Genomic DNA, 24,771 nt, shown 5'->3' on the forward strand with positions numbered 1-24,771 from the left:
CCTGACTGTTAGAGCAGTATGACAATGGAACCAGTTACCTAGGGAGGTTGTGGGCTCTCCCACACTAGAGGCATTCAAGAGGCAGCTGGACAACCATCTGTCAAGTATGCTGTAGGGTGGATTCCTGCATTGAGCAGTGGGTTGGACTCAATGGCCTTTTAGGCCCCTTCCAACTCTACTATTCTATGATTCTATGATTCTAAGACTGAACTGATTGCATTCAGAGAGCTTTTGTAATTAGGCTCAGGCCCACATAAAATTGAGAGCCTGTGGCCCTGTTCAGAAGACACCTTGAACCATGGCTTTAACCATGGTGGTTAAGCCAGAAGGCCAGGCTGTGTTCAGAAGACACCTTAAACCACGGGTTTAACCATGGTGAATAAGGCTTTTTGCACACACAGAGAGACCTAGCCATGCTATAACGGTTTGCACCTGTTCAGAGTAGATTTTGGAATAAATTCTGGCTCCCGTAATTCATTCTAGGATTTATAGGTGAAAATCAACAACAGAATCTTGTAATGTGTGCCAAAGGTCAATCTAGACCAGCATAGGCCACTGGCAACAAGTACAGACTTTGGAGCTTTGCTGTAATGCATTAGGGCATCCACAAAGTTCTTATAATATATATGGAGAAGGATACCTTTATGATGCCAAAAGAAATAGGAATTGGAATGTAAAGTGTTACATTAATAAATGTTTGCATTTTAAGATACTGCATAACACTGTATGTAACATCCCATGTGATTAATAGCCTCTCTTCATTATAATTAAAGCAATTGTTCCCTGGAATTCAAAATGCTTATTATATAATCATGACATAGTATCACCATTCTAGGTTGCAATACCTTGGTGTATTCCAGAACTATGCTTTGGAGATTTCATCCCAAATATTACTTTCAATACTTCCATAATTATTTACAGTATGTCCTGCATTAGTTAGCAAAAGCATATAATTAACTGATGCTATACAGTTTTAGTCTGATGGAAGCTTTTAAAACAAATATTCTGGGAGCTTTCACACCTATAGTAATAAAATGGATCAACTTTTGCATCAAACCTAGTGTGGGTTGTGGGGAAAATCAATAAATTATGGTCACAGTACAGTTTTCTTCAGATTGGGCCTACAACAGATCACAGTAGTACACTACAGGAAATGAAGTAATGTAATTCACGTATGAGTCACTCCCCTAGAACGTAACATGTTGCTTGTGCACAATAAATACTAAACTGTGGTAGAAGTAACATGTTGTAGTAGAGACAAGTGACATCTTACATTGCCGGTCACTATAACCCATAAAGTGACTCAAGGGCAAAAACACCCTTTGTTTTGTACCTTTGATCCAAATCCAGCAAAATGTTTTGCTTATGCCTAACAGCATGGATTGATGTGATGCACAATATGCAAGGTGGTAGTTTATGCTGGGCCGATATCTGTTAGTCTAGTACGCAAGCTTTAGAGATAACAAGAACGTTTAACAGGCAGAATAGAAAAGAGGCTAATTCTCAGCTATGCAGAAAGCAAGGTAATTATTAATATCATGTTAGATAGGCAAGAACTTAATCAGAAATCTGTTAGCATATCAGACTCCTAAAAAGCAATACAGTAGTACAGGTTTGAATAAAGCTGCTCTGGACACAGCCTCTTAGGGGACCACTTTTGCTAATTCAGCACGGTGAACACTCACAAGCCACATGGATAATGTGATGATCCGTCAGTTGATTCCTGCTAGTTTAAACAGCCAACTATTTTTTAATTTTATTTATTTATTTATTACATTTATATCCTGCCTTTTTCTCCAAGGAACCCAAGGTGGCATATATGATCCTCTTCCATTTTATCCTCACAACCACCCTGTGAGGTAGGTTAGGCTAAGAGTCAGTGACTGGCCCAAAGTCACCTTGTGAGGTTCATGGCTGAGCAGGGTCACAAACCCAAATCTCCTGAGTCCAAACCTCTAATTATCACTAGAGTGACCTTATGGAAAGCAGGACAGGGTTCCTGTACCCTTAACAGTTGTATTGAAAAGGGAATTTCTGCAGGTGTCATTTGTATATATGGAGAACCTGGTGAAATTCCTTCTTCATCACAACAGTTAAAGCTGCAGGTGCCCTGCCTTTTTAAAAAATGGTCGCTCTAGTATAGCTCCTGCAGCTTTAACTGTTGTGATGAAGAAGGAATTTCACCAGGTGTGACATGCATACAAATGACACCTGCTGAAATTCCCTTTTCTATGCAACTGTTAAAGATACAGGAGCCCTGTCCTCCTTTTCATATGTTCACCCTAACTATCACACCACCCTGGCTCTTGACTAAGTGCTAAGATCAATGTGTTCAATTTACATGAGGCAAAACTGTGATTGTGGCACAGAAAACATTGCAGAAAGTCGTTATCTATTACATATGGTTCTTCCCCACCCACCCCAATTCTGGGTGAATGTGGTAGTTCTGTTGGGGAAATTTTAACAATTTTGTGAACCGCCCAGAGAGCTCTGGCTATTGGGCGGTATGGAAATGTAATAAATAAATAAAATAAATAAATAAATAAAACAAGCCCTCAAATTTTAAGTTCTTGGACTACAGTGCTAAGAACTTTACATACATTTCCCCTCAGTACTTCTTACAACATCCCTGTAAGGTAGGCAAGTAGCACTATCCCCATATGCAGATGGAGGGGATGCTGGTGCTAGGAAAATATATTATTATTATTATTATTATTATTATTATTATTATTATTTCCTGCCTTTTGTACAATGCTGGGCCTCAAGGCGGCTTTACAGAATTAAAACATATACAATTAAAGATATAAATAAAAATCTACAAAAGTTAAAAATATAATGAAATGTGCTTCAATATTAAAACATTAAAATATTAAAAATACAAATAACAATTTTAGAAGTTGTATGCTTAGAGAGAGTCCAGACTATTTGCCAAAGGCCTGCTGGAACAAAAAAGTTTTTGCCTGCATCTGGAAGCACACCAAGGACGTAGCTTCCCTAAGACTTCCCAGTGAGTTAAGGACTTGGTTGAAATTTGAATCTGAGACTTCCTGCTCATTTTCTTAATCACTTTCACCAAATTACTAATGTGATATTCCACAATGCAGTTGTGCTACATATATATATGTGTGTGTGTGCGCATGTGTGTGTGCGCGCACACACACACAGTTTTCTATTGTTTCATATGAAAAGTCTATCACTCATATTTTCTCATTTTTCTTTTATAAAGGTTAGAAAAATGGTCTGGAGGATAATATTGTTGAAACAGAGGGCCATTTCAGACAGAACTATTCCTACCATTGGGTAGTGAGGTGGGTCACCTCAGCCAACATATTGTGGGATACCATCAAAAGGCATCAGACTGTCATTTATTTAATTTATTATTATATGTTTATTCCCAATGGGGGAGGGACAGCATTTGGATTTTTTGCCTGAAGCACCCAAATGTTTCAGATCATCTCTATCCTAAGAGGGGCTTTACATATGATGGTTTCTTACACAGAAATCAAGTCTATTTAGGGAAATGTTGTTTAGTCATCATGTACACCATTGCATGCACACCCGTTTTGCTACATGTGTCTATGACAGGAAGTAGCAGTTGGTTGTGGCTTCTCAGTGCGTGTGCACTTGGGATACAACCATAGCTCAGTGGTAGAGCACATGTTCTACCTACAAAAGAGCCCAGGCTCAAACCCTGCACTGAGCTAGATGGGCCAACAGCCTGACTCAGTATAATGCAGCTTCCTATGTTCCATGAACATGTGGGAGATGTGGTAAAATAGATGTGTGCACTAGTAACATGATGGTGTATATGTGCTCTGTATGCAGTTTTCTTATATGGAATTGCTATATATGTTTAAGAGATTGTGACATGTAGAGGCATTTATTGTGTGTTTGTAATTCTTCACAAATTACGTATGGGTGCTTTACACAATGTTATCATCCACATTTATTTATTTTTATTTATTACATTTTTATACCGCCCAATAGCCAAAGCTCTCTGGGTGGTTCACAAAAATTAAAACCATAATAAAACAACCAACAAGTTAAAAACACAAATACAAAATACAGTATCAAAAGCACAACCAGGATAAAACCACGCAGCAAAATTGATTTAAGATTAATATACAGAGTTAGAACAGTAAAATTTCAATTCAAGTTAAAATTAAGTGTTAAAATACTGAGACAATAAAAAGGTCTTCAGCTGGCGACGAAAGCAGTACAGTGTAGGCGCCAGGCGGACCTCTCGGGGGAGCTCGTTCCACAACCGGGGTGCCACAGTGGAGAAAGCCCTCCTCCTAGTAGCCACCTGCCTCACTTCCTTTGGCAGGGGCTCACGGAGAAGGGCCCCTGTAGATGATCTTAAGGTCCGGGCAGGTACATATGGGAGGAGGCGTTATCACCCTCTCCTCCAGAGAATTCTCACAACAGCCTTACCAAACCTAAATGTCCAGGATTCTTTGGGGAAAACCATGAGAGCTGAAACTGCTATTTAACTGATGCCAGCCTACTTCCTCTTCTAATTATGAGGATCAATGAGATTAGGATCACACACACTGGCATGACACTCCTGAATACCTGTGCCTGTGATGTCAGTCTAATGCTGCTGTTACTGTGATGTAACATCATGTTTCTGACATTTGCTGGCAGTAGTTGTTCACCATAATTTGAAGTCCTTAAGTGTTGTATTAGAGTATTTCCAAATAAGTTTTTTTTAAAAAAAATTGTGCAATCACCCTGCTTCATTCACCAAAATTTTGTGTGTGTGTGGGGGGGGGGGATCCAGTGCAGATGTTATTGTCTTGTATTTGTATTCCTCCCATGTTTTCTTCAGCAGTTTTTCTTACCACAGAACGTCTACTCCAGAGTGAAAGATGGAATAACTGCACAATGCCTTTTCATTCGTAGTGCTAGGAGCCAGCTATACGGAAGTCTGTTCTTATGTTTGCTAAGTCCCCTTAGTAAGCTTTAAGAGTGACTTGTAGAACTGTTATCAACATAATGACAAATTATTCTTATGTATTGGAAATAGATGTTTCTCTGAAGGAAACAGTCATACTCATTTACACAAAGCATCTGAAGAACTTCCAAAGCGCCTTTGAATAGAGCCGAAAATAACAAGGTTGTATTTTTTTAAACTTTATATAGCACCTTATCTTGCCACAACATTTTTGTCTAAGCACCAGTATAACCCTTGAACTCAGCACAGCTCTGGGACAGAAACTTGTTAACCAGTTCTTTTCTATATCAAGCTCAAAAGGGAAAAATAATTTCTGATCAAAGGACATTTGTTCCTTCACCTCTGGGGTTAGAACTTGTTAACTAATTGCTACTGCACTGGAGTATATGGACTCTTATATCCAGGGTGTGGAATAATTTGTCCTATTAAAAGCATCCACTGCTTGAAGCGTTGAAATACATTAAAACTATGCCAAGTCCTCACATAGCTTGGCATGACAGCGGAACTAATTAAGCAGGGTTTTATTTATTTATTTATTTATTTATTTATTTATTTATTTATTGCATTTCTATATCGCCCAATAGCCAAAGCTCTCTGGGCGGTTCACAAAAATTAAAACCATTCAAAGTATAAAATAACAATATAAAAACATGATATAAAATAAAATATAAAAGCACAACCAGGATAAAATCAGCAGCAGTTCAGAAATACAAATTTAAAATACAATTTAAAACACAAATTTAAAACAGCAAATTTAAAATTAATTTATAGACTATTAAAATACTGAGAGAATAAAAATGTCTTCACCTGGCATCTAAAAGAATATAGTGTAGGTGACAGGTGAACTTCCTTAGGGAGCTCATTCCACAGCCGGGGTGCCACAGCAGAGAAGGCCCTCCTCCTGGTAGCCACCTGCCTCACTTCCTTTGGTGCTGGAAGATAGCACCATCTGAGGATGACCTTAGGGTCTGGGCAGGTACATATGGGAGGAGGCGTTCCTTCAGATAGCCTGGCCCCAACCCATTTAGGGCTTTAAATGTTAATACCAGCACTTTGAATCAGGCCCAGGCCAGAAAAGCGAATATTTCTGAAAGTGCATGATGGGTCGCAGCCAGATTTGGGATACCACTGTTTTAAAAATCAAGTCAACATAAATGATTCAACATTGGAAACAAAATCTTATCTGTGGTGAGCCAATAATACAGCCAGTACTTCAGGTGTTTATTTAAGCAAGCCTAAATTGCAAGATTTGCATGTTTTGCAGCTGTCCTGTTTCTAAAAGCTCCACAAGCTTTAAGAATCTACATTCTTAGGCCATTGCTAGACGAGGTGTTAGCGGTTTGAGGCCCGGTCTCCCTCCTGTGCATCCAGATGACGCACAGGGGATTCCGGGGTCAGGCCGGGCTAACGCCTCCCTTAACCCGGGATAAGCGGATTCGCTTATGGCTCGGCTTTTCCGCAGCCCCGGCCTGAGGCCGGGGCTGCGGAAAGTCTAGTGACTTCCGTGGCTTTTCCCGGCTGCTCGCTTACTCATGAGTAGCCGGGAGAAGCCACGGACTGGGCACAGCACTCCATAGGAGCGCTGTGCCCATCAGGCTGGGGGGGGGGGAATCATGGGGGGAGGAGATGGGGGCCGGGGGAAAGACCGGACCTGGCAGGAGGGGGGGAGAAGGATGGGCATCGGGGACGGGCACAGGGTATGACGAGCGGGGCCAGGCCTGGCGGATGGGGACAGGGCATGACGAGCGGGGCCAGGCCTGGCGGACGGGGACAGGGCATGACGAGCGGGGGGAGGACGGCCGAGCGAGCGGGGGGGATCAGGCATTGGGGGGGAATTATGGGCAGGGGGAGTGGGGGACCCTTAATTTTTTTAAAAAAACACCTACCTTTTCCGGTGGTGCGCTCCTGCGCACATGGCCCTTTAACTGGAGAAAACCCGGAGCACGCGACAGGGCTTTCCCTTGCCCCATCGCGTGTTGACGTCTAGAAAAGGGTGACAGCGCACGCTAGTTGCAGCGTGCCATTGCCCCAACTCCCCACCAGATTTTCAGGTAGGTCTAGCAATGCCCTTAGTAAAATGAGAACCAAAAAACTCAGTAGTAGATAAACAGTATGAGGCAAGTAGAAGTTTCTTTTGGAGGAGCTTGGAATAATTTTTTGTTCATATAGTTTGCCAGGCTACCTAATTTTGAGAGTTAATTCTCAGCTTACATTCTACGCAGATCCTGACTGGTTCATTGTAAATGTCTGAATGCTAGAGGGGGACCTTGATTTAACAAGACATCAGAATGATTTGCAGTACAATGAATCAGTAGGATGGGGTAGTAACTATAGAAAACAGTCTACATATGAGACTGTAATTTTGGCCTTTTTAAAGCATCTGTGCTCCTGCTTTTGTTTCCCATAATCTCAGCAGAGCACATCCGCCAGTTAAAAAAAGGTAAAGTACATTTTTTCCTGGATGTATTGCAGAAGAATTACATTGAAAATAAATCAGATAGTAGATTTGAAGCTCAGAAGAGTATAGAAGGCTGTGATTGTGGCTGCAGAGGAAAGTTAAATAGAAAGGGCTTATAGACCTTAATTAGGATGCACCGTCATAATCAAATCAAGCTTGGAGGACAGAAAAGGAGATTCTTTAAATGAGCATTTTATAGCACGCTTGTCATTGGTCACTCACAGATGTTCGCGGAACATTCTGATGATGGCATCAGCCTCATGTGTGTCTCCTGGTTCATTTTCTGGTTTTAGCACTAAAAATAAAATCAAAGAAAACCTGACCCTCCTGGGATATATCGATATTTGTCAGGTTTTCCTGCCATGTGCAGATGAAGTTGCGCTATAAAATGCCCACTAGAGGACGCCGTTCCATTCAACTGCATTGAGGCTGTACAAACTATGTGGTGCGACTCTCTTCCTCGTCTAATTACAGCTTGTTGCAGAAGCGGAAGAGAAGCAGGAAGCAGAGCCACTCTAAGGGCCTTGCTAGACCTACCAGATAATCCGTCTGGGAGGAGGGGGGATGGCGCGCTACAGCTAGCGCGCGCCGTCGCCCCTAGCTAGATGTCAACACGCGACGGGGCAAGGGAAAGCCCCGTTGCGTGCTCTGGTTTTTCTTCCCTTAAAGGGCCATGTGCGCAGGAACGCACCACCAAAAAAGGTAGGTTTTTTTTAAAAAATAAAGGGTTCCCTGCTCCCCCCTGCCCATCCCGTCCCCACTCGCCATGCCCTGTCCCCCCCCATCCGCCAGGCCCATCCCCGTCCCGGATGCCCGTTGCTGCTCGCCAGGTCTTGTCCCTCGTCCTTCTTCCCCCCCGTCCCCAATGCCCGTTGCTGCTCGCCAGGCCTTGTCCCCCGTCCTTCTTCCCCCCCGTCCCCGATGCCCGTTGCTGCTCGCCAGGCCTTGTCCCCGTCCTTCTTCCCCCCCCCCCCCCCGTTGCCTGTCGCCGCTCGCCAGGCCCTGTCCCCGTCCCCGATGCGCATCCCTGTTCTTCTCCCCCCCCCTTTCTCCTGCTGGGTCCAGTCTTTCCCCCGGCCTCCATCTCCCCCCATGATTCCCCTCCCCTGGCCCGATGGGCACAGCGCTTCTATGAGCGCTGTGCTCAGTCCGTGGCTTCTCCCGGCTGCTCGCGAGCAAGCAGCCAGGAAAAGCCACAGACCCTGCTAGACTTTTTGCAGCCCCGGCCTCAGGTCGGGGCTGCGGAAAAGCCGGGCCATAAGCGAATCTGCTTATCCTGGTTCAAGCGAGGACTTAGCGCAGCCTGACCCCGGAATCCCCTGTGCATCATCTGGATGCACAGGAGGGAGACCGGGCCTCACACCAGGCTAACGCATTGTCTAGCAATGGCCTAAGAGAACACGATTTCTCCACATCTAAAGGGCCTCAAGAAATTATTGTTCTGCCCCTCTGCTGCCCTGCAACTACAGTTTCCTCTAGCCAAGTGGCCTCCAGATGATTTGGACTTCGACTCCCATCAGCCCCAGCCAAACATTTTGAGGGCTCTAGCTTGGGGAAGGAGAGCATATGCTAATAAGCTAATGTGTAGCTGCAGATATAAAACAAAACATTGACCTCTATAACTATTGGCTATAGATGTCAGTAACATTACAGTTCACACATACAAACAGGTAGTGGAAGTTATTGTGGTGGTGGGGATATAACCCATGTTTCCACTTGTGGCTGTAGAACTACAAACTCAATCACTGCTTTTAAAACTCAGCTAAAAACTTTTCTTTTCCCTATAGCCTTCAAATATTGAGTTTGTTCTGACTCTATACTGTTTAGCTTCACCCTACCCGGTGCCTGTTTACACTTCCCTGTGCCTGTTCGCATTCTCCTTCCCTCTTTATTGTTTACTACAACTTATTAGATTGTAAGCCTACGCGGCAGGGTCCTGCTATTTACTGTGTTATCTGTACAGCACCATGTACATTGATGGTGCTATATAAATAAATAAATAAATAAATAAATAAATAATAATAATAATAATAATGCATGAAGAAAGTGTAAGGTTTCCATACGCAGGATATAACAGGAATCAATGCTTCTATTAGAATAACTTCCATGGGCCATTTCTCATCTTATTTTCAGTCATGGTGTTGTAATCCCTGTAGTCAGTCCAATGACTACAGGCATATCTGCACCAGAAATCCATTTTGCATTGCTTTTCGTGTTAGTTTGCCCCAAACTACTTGCTGTGTGCTTGCAGTCCATGCATTATAAGCAGTGGTGCAGGAATTGCTTGCAAGTGCCTTAACCTTTCACATCATGTGACATTTATGAGATTATATACTGGTGTGTAGGTGCTCCACCATGCTGTTTGACTCAGCAAGCTGGGTACTGAACTCTGTTGATGGGTAGGTGTTTACCTGCAACCAGGTGTGAGTATAAGCACACCAATTTCAATTTATGAGGATACGAGAGGTAAATGTTTCTTGTGACGTGTGCCCAGACAATGAGAAAAATCTAGTATCTCAGTAATAAGATTCCAAGTTCCCTGCCCTGTGGAATGATGCTTCTTGATTCTCCCCTGGTTCCTTTGAGCTGATGCATGTGACTGACCATTCATGACAGCTGCTTTCTCCCCCTGCAACCCAAGCCAGTTCCACATTCATGATCGCTTCAGTTGTTCATCTTTGTATGCCTCCACAACAATCCTATTCAGTGTGGGTCGTAGGAGCTTTGTAAAACTTCTGCGTAATGGACAAGTCTGATGAACTTTTTCTAGACAGGGGAAAAACACACACCAGACAGCTGACTGCCACAATCCTCAGTGTGGCCTGAGAAGGAAACAGGGTGCTGTTGCCAAGGATAATTACAATTTCTTTTTATTGTGCTTTATGACGTTCAATGTGCTTCACATACATTGAGCTTCATCAGACGAGCATTTGTCACACATTCGCTATTGCCCACTTACGGACGACATTATCCATCTCCTGCTTGTTTTTCCATCTCAAATTAGATGTCTTTTAACTTTTTTTTTTAAAAAAGGAATGTGTCACTATCTCCTGTGTGCAGGAAAAGTGGCACAATAAAAACTCCCCTGAATGGCCCACACACTCTTTGTTTACTTCCTCTTTCCCCTCCAACAAGGCAGAGGAAGTAATGAGGAACAAACTTGCGGGTGGAGAAGTGACAGTAAGGAAACGTGATTTCCCCATGTGATGACACCCATTATCTCAGGAATCATCACAACCATGTAAAGCAGACTTCCTTAACCTGATGCCTTCCAGATATGCTGGAGAGCAACTCCCATCATTTCCAGTCAACAAGACCAATAGGGTGGGGAATGCTGATGGAAGGGGTGGTGGTAGTGGTCAGTGTTATTATCCTCACATTGGAGAGGGGGTGCACTCAGACTGGAAGATAGCAGCATGTCTAATGCCTCCTGCAGTGCAAGACTATACAGGTCCACTCAGTTCCATGGGACTTACTTCCAGGCAAGTGTGTGCAGGGTTGCAGCACAAGTGGGTTTGTGGCAGAGATGAGATTTAAACCGGGGATTTCCTGTTTCATGTCTTGCTTGCTTTATGCTGCTTGCTACACTGCCTCTCACGCTGAAGGCGTCTTTCCAGGGATGCTCAGAAGCATCCTATATGTTGTTGTTTTAAGGACTCCTGCATGTTGAATGGCTGTATTTGGGGAGGGGGTAGTCAACATGGAAAAATGCAAGAGGGCAGGTATGCCAGCCTTCCCCAAACTGCTTCCCTCCAGATTGTTGAAGTAGGGTCCAAAGTTAGTCCTATGTAGAGTAGACCCATTGCAATGAATGAAGCTTAAGTTAGTTATGATTAACAAGTTCCATTCCTTTCAATGAGTCTACTCTACATAGGAGTAACATTGTGTACTGCCCTTGGACTACAACTGCCATCATCCCCAGCCATCAGAGCTGTAGTCCAAAACATCTGGAGAGCATCAAGTTGTGGAAGGTTCTCTTAAGCTTTTCATCACTGCACACCTTCCTTGCACTGCTAGTGTCTTGCACTTGTATTAAGGGAGGGAAAGGAGGGCGCCCTTAATAAAATTCACCCACCTCAACACTGATTCCTCCCGACCCAGTTTTAGCCAAATCATGTGCCCACGGGACTCCTCTTAAAACAAAAATCATTCACACACAATAGGTAAAAGGATCAGGCCCTCTCTACCTCGCCCCCGCTGTAATTGGGACGCTGCTGGGATTAGCTGGGGGGGGGCATATTCAAGCCCCTTCCTCCGCAAAACTCCCTGTTTAGCCTTTGAGAAAACACTAACCCAACCTTACAGGGTTGCTGCGAGGATAAAATGCAACTAAATACAAAATAGTTTTGATTTAGACTGAACGCCTGCTGCCGCCAGGATCTAGTCCATTGTGCAGCGCCTACCAGATTTCAGGCCAAGATGATGAGAAATGCAACTGCACCTGTTGAATTTCTGCTTGTCTCCCGGCCGGGAAAAGCGTGAAGCCTCGCCAGCGGGGCGGGGAACTGGCAAGTTTCCCCGGCGGTTCCCAACGCAGCGCCCAGGCTCCTTCCCCGAGGAGGAGCCCTCCCCTTGAGTGGGCAGGGCCAAGGAAAACTCTCGGGGAGCTGAGCGAGCCAGGCTTCGGAGTGTGTTGTGTGACACTCTCCAGCCGTGCCTGTCTGCCTCCGTCTCCCGCCTCCTGGGGGCGCGCGGCATTCTACCCCCCCCCCACGCCCGCCCGCCCGCCTTGCTGTGTCTCTCTCTCGGCCTGCTTCGGGTCCCACCAGTCCCCAGCCGCCCACCCCCTCACACCCACCCGGCTCCTCTTCGCGGGACGATGTCGTCTTCCTCCCCAAAGACGGAGAGGAAACCGTTTAGCTTGGGACGGCTGTCCGTCGTGTCCAGGAAGGGCAGCATGAAGCCCTCCGCCCTGGAGCTCGCCGAGAACGCCCCCAACGCGCATTACGCGCCTTTCTCCCTCTCCGCGCCGACGGGACCCCTGGGCACCGGCAGCGCGTCTCGCTCGCCGGCGTGCTACGGCGACGCGGCCGAGGCGACGGTGGTGATGAGCGCCGACTACCCGCGCCCCTCCATCAACTTGGACCCGCGCGTCTCCATCTACAGCGTCCGCAGACCCTTGCTGAGCCGCAGCCACATCCAAGGCAGAGTCTACAACTTCTTGGAGCGACCCACCGGCTGGAAGTGCTTCGTCTACCACTTCACTGTGTGAGTCTCCAAGCCCTCACCCTGGGCTCTCCTCCGCTCCCTCGCCGGCCGCCGCCTTCCTGCCACTGACCTCTAACGTCCCCTTCCCTTTCCCTGACGGCCCGGCAGCCCCCGGGAGTCAAGTGGGAAAGAGGAGCGGAAGGCCGGGGCAGTCCGTATCTGTAAGGGGAGAGGAGACGCTCAAGAAAAGGCGGGAGGGAGGGGGCGGTGGGAGCAGAACTGGCCCGCGAGGAGGACGCCGGAGGGATCCTGCTCACGCTCGAGCAGTGCGCAGGCGGCTCGTGTGCCGCCTAGAGCACCCCACCCCACCCCACCGAGTGACAGCCCCGTCCTATATGCGCCTTTACTCAGAAGGGAGCCCCCTTGAGTTTAAGCGGGCCGGCCTTGCCTAGTAACGATGCTTAGGATTGCAGCCTGCTTAGAGTCGCATCCTTGTGGGAATGAGGCAGCGGTGGTTGGGGTTCCTTCCCATGCCCCTAAATTAATCAGCTGCGTATGAGGCCTGTGTCCAATGCCTCCTGCCTTAGCGGCCTTCCAAAATAACTCTTGCCCTATGTCCACTGAACATGCACAGAAGATAATTGACAGCCCAACCCTTTGCATGTTTGCTTGGGAGAAGGTCCCACTGGGTTAAGTGGGACTTATTTCCAGGAAAGGGCTCATAGGATTTCAGCATGAACACATGTGCTGTGAATGTGCAACTTTTAATGACCTACAAAGAGTCTTGTGGCACTGTAAAAAGGGACACATTTGTTATGGCATAAGCTTCCGTGGACATGAACATTTAGAATTTGTTAGTTTTTAAATGTTTTGCATTTGATCATCTTTAAGGTGCCGCAATACTTTTTGCTGCAAGAGAGTAACACAGCTGCCCCTCATTCAGTTATCTAGATTCATTTTGCCATAGAGAAGACCATTTTTTTTAAGTAGGCAAGGTGTTTCCCACCTCATATACAGGTGCATATGCAGAGGGGTTATTTCCACTAATAACGCTAGTATATGCCATGGGAAACCTCCCCACCCACCCCACAGTTCCAGTGGATGGAGATTCCAGAGAATGTCTGCTTTAAATGTGCGATGCCCATTATGCATGGTGAAAGTACCACTGTGGGCTTTGTGCTAACGGTCCATGTACATCCATTCTGTCTCCACTTGATGAGCTGTGCTCTAACTTCTCTGTGTGTGTTCCATTCATTCATGATATGTTTAGCAAAGCAAGGCATTGTGTGCTGAGAACATCTTATGCTGGCTACAGCACCAGAGCCCATAAATAGTTTTTCACAAGAGAGTACTTTAAACCAACCATCTGCCAGCACCTGTTGATTCATTATTCAGTGCCTACCTACATGTTGCGAACAACCACCTGAAAGAAAAGTTTGCCATTTTTTCTAGGGAAAAGCAGCTTCATGGGGGTGGGGGGCATTAAAGTGAAGAAGTGAAGAAATGGTGCTTAACCCTCCCCCCCCCCACACAATCCACCACAGCTTTGCTCCAAATTACACTCCCCCTTCTGTCCCAATAGGGTTCAGAATGCACATTTGGAGAGACAAATACCTGTTTGGAAACCTGCAGGGTGGAGAGGGAATTGGAGTGGAGGAGGAGGTGCTTAACCCTTTCCTCATCCACCACTTCATTCCAATCCCCTTCCCTTCCTGAAGATTTCTAAACATGTCTTTGCCTTGCCAAATGCGCATCTAGAACCCCATGGGGAAGGAAGTGATATGGGGGGAGGGGCAGTTTGAGCAGAGAAGTGGACAGTGAGAAGCATTGAGCTGTTGTTAACATGTGTTTGCATGCATTGTGTAGCTAGGCCCTATCTCTGAATAATGAATCAACAGGTGCTAACAGATAGTTGCCTGAAAGTGATGTTTGAAGAACAGCTATTTGTGAGCTTCAGTACTGTAGCCAGCATAGCCCTGCCCTTAGGCTCTGATGTTAACGTAATGACATGGACTAGTAACTTGCTCCTCTGATAGCAACTAAGTTAAGCGAGAAGAAGCAGAAAGATACAACAATCAACCAACTTTAGAACAAATTGTATGTGCATGGTAGCTCACACATTAAAAACGAAATGAAATAGGGCACAATCCTGCGCACAATTAGACGGGTGGGGGCAGGAGTCGTACAACTCCTAGCATCCTTGCTGTGGCATGCTGAGAGCTGTAGGACCTTTTTCTATATGAACATGTATAGGATTGTGCCATTAGGGTGTAATGCTATCGAGATGCCCATCAGCTTCTGAACTCAGAGGTTGATGGGCGTCCTATGCAAAGCGGGAGTAGTCCAGGGGCGGTCTTTGCCTCTGTGCTCCTAGTGCTCTTCATTTTTCCTAGATGGGCATTTTCGCTCATCTTACTGGGGCTCTGTGGAGAGAGAGGAAAGGAGGCTGGATGATTCTTAGTAAGCCTGCCTGCCCAATCCCCTCCCCTCCCCTCCCCAACCCCTTTCCTTCCTCCCCACGGGTGGGAGAGGCAGCAGGTGCAGTTCTCCCCATGCCAGCTGTGAGGGGGAGGAGCGGAGAGCTTGGACTCCTGGATCAGAGTGCTGTCTCTGATAGACTCAGGAAGCCGAAATATCCTATGTTCCCCCCCAGACACTGTCTAGAGGCCATAGAATTGCTCCCTCCATCCTAAGAACTTTCACATGCATCATCCAATTCACAATATCCTTCAACTGAAGTTCAGATAATAGAAAACAAAGAATACAGACGGACATTACAATTAAATGTATCACTCCAGAAAATAAAAAACCTTATCTTTCAATAAACCTATCTTCAAATATTTGTTCTTCCTTAGTCCTTATATAGCCATAAACCTAAGAAAATTTATATGGGCATAGGTTTGTAAACCGCCCAGACAGCTTCGGATACAGGATGGTATATTAATGTAATTAATAATAATAATAAGTTCCATTGAAATGGATGAAATACATTTCTGTGGAGTGTATTTAAGATTGGGGTGTAATATAGTCATCCAAAAAACACAGTTACTTGGAAGCAAGTTCCACTGAGTAATGATACATCCAAGTGGGTATGTTAGTTTTTTTAATGGTTGAAGTATAGGTTATTGGAATATGGCCTGGCATATGAGAGAAAGAGAAGTGAAGGAGGATCTTTTCCCTAATTCCAAACTTGATTGAATTTTGTTTCTTTTGATAGCTAAAATGGATCTTGATGGGATCCATTTTTTAAAACATCATTTAAACCGAATTGGCATATACACTAGCTGGATGCATACCTGCCTCTTGTCTTTTTTGTTTGCCAGGATTAAAAGCATTGGGAACATGTAGTCTTATAGGCATACTGAAAGAGCTTTATTCTTAATACAAGATTATACACAAACCAGGAAAATGAAAACATCAGTATATACTGGCATGCAGCATGGCATTAGCTGCCTTTGGCATTCCTCTTGAAGTTGGCACAAATAATTTATTTCCTCATGTTGGTATGTTTAAATAACACTGGTTTCAAGTCTAGCAAAGGTTTTCTGAATCATGGCTTTTTTAAAAAGTAATCACGATACCAATTAGCAACATACAATGAATGACCCCAGGATGTAGGTTTGTTATATTTGCCTAATCTGAGCTACATTTCAAGGTGGAATCTTGTATATGATGCAAGAAATTGACATTTAAGAAAATTGTTTCAGATATTTCTTATTTCATACTGGCCACCATTTAGAGGTTGCTGTATATGGTTCTGTGTAGCACACTATGCTGTGGCGTGACTCGCTGTGTGACACAGGTCTTTTCCATGCCACTGCAAATGATTGGGGGGGGGGGAAGAAAGGCTTGTAGTATCATAGTAAGAAAAAATGTCTGAGCTGTGGGGAACAATTTAATGTTGTCTACAGGTGGGGTCCTTAATAACGAAATCTTATTTAGAAGTTATGTGTGAAAGTTTGTGTTTTCAAAGATAGTTTAAAGAACAACTCCAGCAACATCAATCCTATATACTAATAGTGAACTCATTCACCAAGTACTGAACCTTATATAGCCCAAACAGCAGCATTCACGCTCAAGAGGACATATCAGCAGGCTCTGGGAAAAAGCAGAGTTTGCCGAACTAACAGGGAGAACACCAAAAGCCAATGAAGATGGACCATGCTAACGGGAGGTTGGTGGGGAGGAGGGAAACAGGGAAGGAGTGGAGAATGGAGTATACTGGAACAGGGCATGGCTGGCAGGCTGGCACCCTGAACAAGACCACACTACACATTTTCTTCTAAATATTTTTATTTGGAAGTATCGTGTAAACATATCTCCACATGTGAACTTCTTGCATTCTTAGGGTGACCATATGAAAAGGAGGACAGGGCTCCTGTATCTCTAACAGTTGCATAGAAAAGGGAATTTCAGCAGGTGTCATTTGTATATCTGGAGAACCTGGTGAACCAGAAAAACCAAAGGCAGCATGTTACATCAGTTTTTCCATAGCCGTGGTATGGATTGCATCACATATGCTGAACTCAAAGGCAGCGGAAGCTGTCTTAGACCAGGACAGACTATTTGCCCAGTATTGCCTGCTTTAACTGGCAGTGGCGCTCCAGGGTCTTAGGTCAGGTTGGGATCCTTTACATCCTTTGCTACCTAATCCTTTTAACTGGGCAATTGTCCCTCCTGAGTGATGGTCCTTTCCCACTCATCTTTCCTGTGAACTCCTGAGGGATCAATGCAGGATGAATGTGGGTCCAGGCAGCTTTTAGGACCTGGATGCACTGAATTAATATGATCTTCCTGCTCAGAACGTGCTCCAAAAGTGTGCAAGACAAATAACTAACTTCACTGTGAGTGTGTTCCTCCTTAACTAAAGAACAAAGCTTCCTTCAACATTTTAAACTTTAAAGAGCCTGATTAAATCCTTATTAATGGGAACATCAGATTATAAAGTAGACTTGTGGGGGGATTGTATGCTTCTATGTTTCCCTCTTTTTTTGTATCTGTGTATAAACAATGTGGCTTTTGTTTCTCAGTAGTGGTGCGGTCTGACAGATCTGTAGAACATGAAAAATACTGTATTAGAATAAAGTTTTAGGTCAGGGTTGCATGAGTGACCAACTAAAGTAAATTTTAAATCAGTAACGGGCTAAGCAGACGTTTTTAATAGGTTTGCATCCTAAACACATGTGCAGCCCAAATGTCTCATATATTTAAACAGATGGGACCTTCAATAAAATGTCCTGCTGTTCAGGATTCCAGCCACCCCTTCCTCCCTCCTACTGGTTTCCCCCACACCATTCCATGTTCACTGAGCACGCTAAGTCTAGGTGTGACATTGTAGCCAAGGATTAAGCCATATTTAACATGAGAGATATGATCAAAGTTCTCTCAATGGTTATTTTTTACTTTAAAACAGGTGCAGGTGTGCTCCAAATTTGAGCAGTGGCTCTGGGGAAGGGGGTGCATAATCCATGCTGTTTTTCTAGTCTAAATCCCCCTTTGAACCTGTTGTTAGTCCTGCGAAGAAGAAGAAGAAGAAAAAATAGATAGAAATACTGAGTTGGACCCAGAACTTCCCTTTCCGCCCCGCATGAATGGAAGGGCTCCTTCTGTTTGTGGAAGGCTTCTGACCCAGCAGAGGAATCTTGATGATAGAACAGAGGAGGAGTCCATTGCAGCCCCCTAAAAAATCTGGCTTGGAAGTTTGGGGGACCCTCTGGAACAGTGGTGGACCAGGAACTGGGAACTGCAGGGAAGGGATGAATTTATTTATTTATTTATTACATTTATATACCCCCGCCCCCCATAGCTGAAGCTCTCTGGGTGGTTTACGGAATTGGTGGAAATTGATTCCTCCTTTTCCACTGGCAGGAGCATTCTGAACAGAACCTTACTTAAGGAACACTATCACTGACAGGCAGAAATGCTGGCTCGAACCCACTTTATCTGTATTCTTTCCCCTCCCCCGTGGTGGCGGTGTGTGTACGTGTGATTTAGATGCAGGAAACAGCCCCAGCAAAGGAAAGGTTAACAGTGGCTCTTCTCCAGTGCCACTGATCTAATCAAATTTGTAGCCCCCTGCGAGCTCTGTTGAAGCCAAAGATACATTGGGCGATCCAGTCATGGATTTCCTGTGTTACATGTGCTCTAGCTCTGAGAGTGGGAGTTGGGAGGACCATAGTTCAAATGTTGCCAACAAAAACAATATTGGCCTACCTCAAAGGGCTGCCTTAAGGTACAGCTAATGTATGTTGTAGTAGTAGTAGTTATCATCTACAGCTACTGGGCAGTATAGAAATGTAATAAGTAAATAAAAACACAATAAAATATAATTTCAGACTTGTCAAACTGTATGAACAGCCTTGTAAGCATGTAAACTTTACACATGGGCACAAAAATCTGAGGCCCAGTTTGAAGTATATATAGGCCGCAGTCCTAATCATTCCTATGATTCAAACTTCAGTCTCCGGTACTAATCATCCAGAGAAACTTAAATGTAATTTAGCTCCACTAGTTTCAATACGACTTAAGTACTCTTGAATTTCTCTGGGCTATATCCTTTATGTAGAAACAAGTAATGTTGAAATAATTAGGATCTACGTAGAGGTACAATTACCAATCTACTTCATACTGAAGACAATAACAACTTGCCATTGATTTTAATGGAGAAAGACTGCATTCTTCTCTGTACAGGGGAAGGTTCAAGGTCCCATATAAAGTTTGTTTAATACAGATCTGGCTTTTAAGGCATCATTTAAAACAGGCAGTCTCCTGTTGCTAGGCTTCCTTTCAAGTGGTCCAGGAGCAGAGTAGCTCAAAATGATGAGTGATGTAACAATACAGGCTTAATCATGCCTTATACTGTTCACCTCACTTCTTTGTTTGTTTAGATTTAGAACTTGAGTAACATTATTTCACACACTCATTCATCCTCATGACAACACTTTGAGATAAACCACACATGAGCATCTGAAACGGTGAGAGTAACCTGAAGGGTCTAGGGCTGAGCTGCATTTTAGACCTGGATCTCTCTGATTCCTACCTAGAGCTCTGTCTGTGGGACCACATGTAACTTCTGTTAAAAGAGAGGGAATGCTTTAGAAGCTGCTGGTTCTGTTCAACTCTGGCTGTTAGATGCTGAATTGGATGCAATGTCTATATTTGGGTAGGTAACGTGGTCCCCTCCAATGTATTGTACTACAGCTTCCATAATTCCTGAGCATTGGCCATGCTGGCTGGGGTTTGTGGGAATTGCATTCCAAAACATCTGGAGAGCATGAGGTTGCCTACCTACCCCTGGTTTATATCATTTATTTATTAAATGTATTAACTATCCTTCAACCACAAGGCATCCCAGGGCAGAAGACAAATGAAATATAATAACAGCAATAAAATTGAACATGGAGAAACACCTGAACAGTACCACAATGGTGGACAGGTTCTGTTGTTAAGTAGCAGCTTACAAATGTTTGCATGAAAAATTAATGTGTTGTAATGGAGAGGCTAAAAAAGGCTTATAATAATATGTTGTATTCAGGAAATAAGATCAACTGGGAGTACACTGCGTGTGAGTCTTGTCTAATTAGGTCAAAAATGATTCAATGACTGATTGCAAGGTTGATGCCAAAGTGTCATTAAATCATTCTACTACATAATAGAGGATTATTTGCATGGTTTGGTTTAATACCAAACAGGTTATTTAACATTTTAAGGGGCCAGTTATTGTATTCTTGTTTCTTTGCAACTAGAATCAGGGCCAGTCTAATTATAAGGCCGCCTTATATAAAATCTCTCAAGCAGTAGCTGCAATGTTCAAACCACTTGGTTCTTGGCCAGTCTCAGTGGCACTATTCTACAGTGAATGTTCCAAAAAGTTCAGGTTAATGAATGCTAATACCTTACTTTTTGGTTTTACAGTGGCAGGGAAAATGCTAATAATCAATCCCATGTTGAAGATGGGGTAAGATGCTTTTGAGTTCTGGAAAGGAAATTCTGCTAGACTCAATACAGGAAATGAGACAGTACTTTTTTATTTCACTCAACGAGTGTTTATAATACGATATATAAACCTTGCAGTTAAATAGACCTCATTGTTTAACCCTGAGTTAAATACAGTCTGAGATCCAAAGTGCCAGGCACCTGTGGGCTTTTCATTAGCCTGTGGGCTTTTCATAGAATCATAGAATAGTAGAGTTGGAAGGGGACTGTAAGGCCATCAAGTCCAACCCCTGCTCAATGCAGGAATCCACCTTTTCATCAGCCCCAGTATCACTGACAAGCTCCTCCAAGACTGGGGGTCCCTTGGAGCAAACTGAAGTAGGAGAAAGTGCTATGTACGTGTGGCAGTGCTTTGAACTCCTAATGTACTTAATTCCAAGGAAGTTTGCTAAAGTAAATACTAAGCTCAGTTCACAATACTGGAGATATTGTGAAGATAGGGTAAGTTGTTCCCTTAAGAGGTAGATGTGCCTAGTCATTTAAAAGTCCTGGAGTAAAGTTGTTAAATAATTAGGCACAATGCAGTCAGAGTTAAGCCCTTGAAAGTCCAGTTGATTTCAGTGGAAGAGAACTAAGAATACACTTGACTCTCCCATTGAAATCAGCTAGATTGAAAAGTGTTTAACTTTTGACAGGATTGTGGCCATATTTCTACACAAGCAGGGCTGGGGTGGGAAGTGGGATGCCTGTTATTCCCTAGTGATGAGTGAGTGAGTTTCCCTAGGTTTGATTTGGGATGGACACCTAAAATGAGCTAATTTTAGTTCCATTCAGATTGGACTCAAATTAGCTCATTTTAAACATTGGCCAATTTCAAGCCACTTCAGGGGCATGAGAAGGCCTGGAAGGTTCCCCACCACCAACTCCCTTGTGAGCCCCCTGCTGTTCCTCTGATTTTTCCTGCTGAAGCTTACCTGTCCGTGGCAACAAGGAGGACTGATGCTTTAGTTTTGAGTTTCCCAGGCTTAGTTAAGGACACTGGAAACCCTGGAAAACAACCTTTCCTCAAGTCTTGGTACAGTGTTCTAGTGCCAAGTGATGGCTACAGCCACAGCCCTTCTAACTGTCACCACTGCAGGTAAATTATAGTGAAGAAAGAAGTAAGGTTGGGTGACAGTCCCATTCATTTTGGTGGTGGTGTTGTTTTTTGGACAATAACAAAATTCACAAATTTCTTCATAAACAGTTTACAAAAGTTATATATGTATATATTTTTTTAAAAATAGGTTTTTAAAATTTGAATGTAGGAGAAAGTGAAAGTGACAGATTCATCCATCCATCGGGACAGCTCTGACTGCTTACCTCTTAAAAGTCTGCATTTGAATCCCTGTGTATTCAACCATGATTGTGATTGTCTATTAGGGTTGTCACCTCTTTTTTCTCTCATTCTCCTCATCCTTAGCAGCTATGTGGCAGGCAGGCACAGCATGATCCTCTCCATATTGTTAACCAATGCCCCCCGCAGATGTTCATACAAATGTTCCAAGAAACACCATATAAGAAGCCTTTGAACTTTGGTTGTAGTGCTGCTGGGCAGATTTCTCCCAATTACATGCACAGGCAGACACACACAGGTCTATCCAAAAGTGAAAAATAAATAAATCATTGATTAAACAAGAATTAAAATGTACAAATGATCAATCACGGGGAATTAGCTTGTTGTAATAATAAGGCATTTATATGAATTCCAATATGGATTCAATCAGCATATATGAGAAAAAGTCCTAGATGTATTAAGTATACAAAGCAGAACACAAAATGAGTATTGTATAGATCCATACATTAGGTTCAAATTGTGACTGAAAGGTCCACTTGGCATCTAAACCAAGGACTGCTGTACACTGAAGATTAAGCTGTAGATATGTGTGATAAGTTCGGGTGTGAATGGGCCAGACCATGATTCTAAGTAATTGCAGAAGTTGGGGGTAGGCAAATTGAGGCCTAATGTTAACTTGGAGAGAGAAAGAGAAGGATAGAGGCTTGGGGAAGGAGGATTGCAAGATTGGGGAAGGACAGAGAGATTACAGTGGTTTGTTGCTGGCTGGCTGCGGTACTCATAGTCACTGTGGTGAAAGGGAGACCCTAACACTTGGGGCAGCTAAATTCAGAGCACTCACACCGATTAAAATGGCTGAGCTTCCAACCAAAAGCTGGTTCCAAAAATAGAACAATTTCCCACACACACTCACACAGAGTGCTTCGGCTATTGGGCGGTATACAAATGCAATAAATAAATAAATAAACACATGATCAGAAAGCAGGTACAGGGAAGCTACGATTTGTAGGGAAAGGATCTCCAGAAATAGAACAGGGCCTGAACAATACTTTCCCCAAGGTCCTATTGGATCCTTCCTGAAGTCTGCTTGTGTGTGAAGAACCTCCTGTGGTTATGGTGAAGGAACAAGCCTTGGGAAAGGCTGCAGGCAGGTTGCTGCTGCTTCTAGAGCAGAGACCCAAGTGGCCAGAATGTGTGTTCTGGGAAGGAGGGTTTATTAGACTTGGACACAATCCTAAGTTCTATGATTTAAAGTGATTTCAGGGAGGAGCAAAAGCCAACAGAGGCAGCCAGGAAAACTGGGCTTGTCATGCAGAAGAAGTGGTTTCAGCAGAATAATGTAGGTCCAAGAGCCAATGGGACCAGCAGGGATCAACACTGAAGAGCTGAAGTCTAGGGTTCTTATAGTGTTTTAACAAAAGCACAAAGGCTCTGGGTCAAAACAGACAAAAGAGGGGCAGAAGACTCTTGTGGGGTGGGCAGAAGACACTTGGGCCACAGCTAGACCTAAGGTTTCTCCTGGGATCATCCAGGGTTCGCCCCTGCCTGAGCACTGGATCCCCTGTGTGTCACCTAGATGAACAGGTTTGACCCCTGGATGATCCAGGGATAAACCTTAGGTCTAGCTATGGCCTTGGGCAAAGCAAACAGTTGTGTCAGTAGGGCTGGTTCAGCATAGGCTAAATCTAACCAAGGCAGTACTTTTCTGAGATTGTGGTGCTTGAGGATGGGATCATAGGGATATAGGGTGGGATACAAATGTTTTAAATAAACAAATAAATAAACCTCTGCCCAGCTAACACAACTTATCACTAATTATGTAACACCTTGGAGGTATGCGACTCTTTGCCAGGGGTGTATTCAGGCCTAGTTTCTGATTACTGTGTTTAATCTAATGATGAGGCATTCAATGTAGTGTGGGTGATTGCATCATATTCTAAATTTCCATCCTAACTACATGACCGATACTAATGATTTTTTTTTAATAAAAGGCAGCATACAGAATCGTCCCCCTCTCCATTTTATCATCACAACAACAACCCTGTGAGGTAGGTTGGGTTGGGAGTCTGTGACTGGCCCAAAGTCACCCGGTGGGTTTCCATGGCCGAGTGGGGACTAGAACCCGGATCTCCCGACTCCCAGTCCAACACTTTACTTTCTGGGTTGAATTGGCAATGCAAGCCCTCTAAACTCATCTTTATGTCAAGTGCCGGGCTGAATTTCTTAAAGTTCTAAATAGTGTCTTGCCAAATATTGGGGTGAAGTTTTTCTTTCATGCTCTCTGCAGAGTGGTCTACCAGCACTGAGAATATCTGTACCTATTGAATTGGGCTGGTGCAAATTGGTGAGAATTTTATTTGGTTCATTTTTTTAATAAGAATTTATTTATTTGTTTATTTTATTACATTTTTATACCACCCAATAGCCGAAGCTCTCTGGGCGGTTCACAAAAATTAAAACCATAATAAAACAACCAACAGGTTAAAAGCACAAATACAAAATACAGTATAAAAAGCACAATTTAACAAAATATGCAAAGGTGTTTGTAAACAGGATGAAAAGAATTTGCAATTACATTTTTTTGAATGTGGGTGGAAGTGAAACTGACATGTCCATCCCTAGAAAGGAAAGGGGAGAGTAGTAGGGATGTCTAAGGAGAGAACAAAACTTTGGAGAGGTTTGGGCTTGGCTTGTAATTCGTTCAGAGTTCCCAACTTGGGGACATTCATTCTCTGAGTTACAGATGATGTCCTCTCAGTTTTTCACTTGAATTCTGAGATGCAGTTTTCAGCTCAAAACAATTTACCAAAATACATATAAAAGCGTGTAGTGAAAAGATATGTTAAAAGCACGTTTAAATACAAAACTTTGTGTAGATTAAAACAATTAGCAGATTGATTTGGGAACAGAAGGGAACGGATTTAGGAATCAACACAT

At 43.8% G+C, this 24,771-nt stretch overlaps 2 protein-coding genes across 2 annotated transcripts in view; one reads left to right on the forward strand and one right to left on the reverse strand.

Moving 5' to 3' along the window:
- CDKN1C (cyclin dependent kinase inhibitor 1C) overlaps window positions 1-24,771 on the reverse strand; it is a 471,039-nt gene that overhangs the window by 14,406 nt on the left and 431,862 nt on the right. The gene's annotated exons all lie outside the window — the stretch shown is intronic.
- The window catches only part of KCNQ1 (potassium voltage-gated channel subfamily Q member 1), a 366,961-nt gene continuing 354,651 nt past the window's right edge, over window positions 12,462-24,771 (forward strand). Inside the window, exon 1 of the mRNA XM_063117169.1 lies at window positions 12,462-12,623. Coding sequence (XP_062973239.1) covers window positions 12,463-12,623 — 161 coding nt within the window. The 5' untranslated portion in view covers window position 12,462. The remainder of the gene's footprint in view (window positions 12,624-24,771) is intronic.

The sequence above is a fragment of the Elgaria multicarinata genome, chromosome 2, assembly GCF_023053635.1.
Source record: "Elgaria multicarinata webbii isolate HBS135686 ecotype San Diego chromosome 2, rElgMul1.1.pri, whole genome shotgun sequence".
NCBI classification, from domain to species: Eukaryota; Metazoa; Chordata; class Lepidosauria; order Squamata; family Anguidae; genus Elgaria; species Elgaria multicarinata.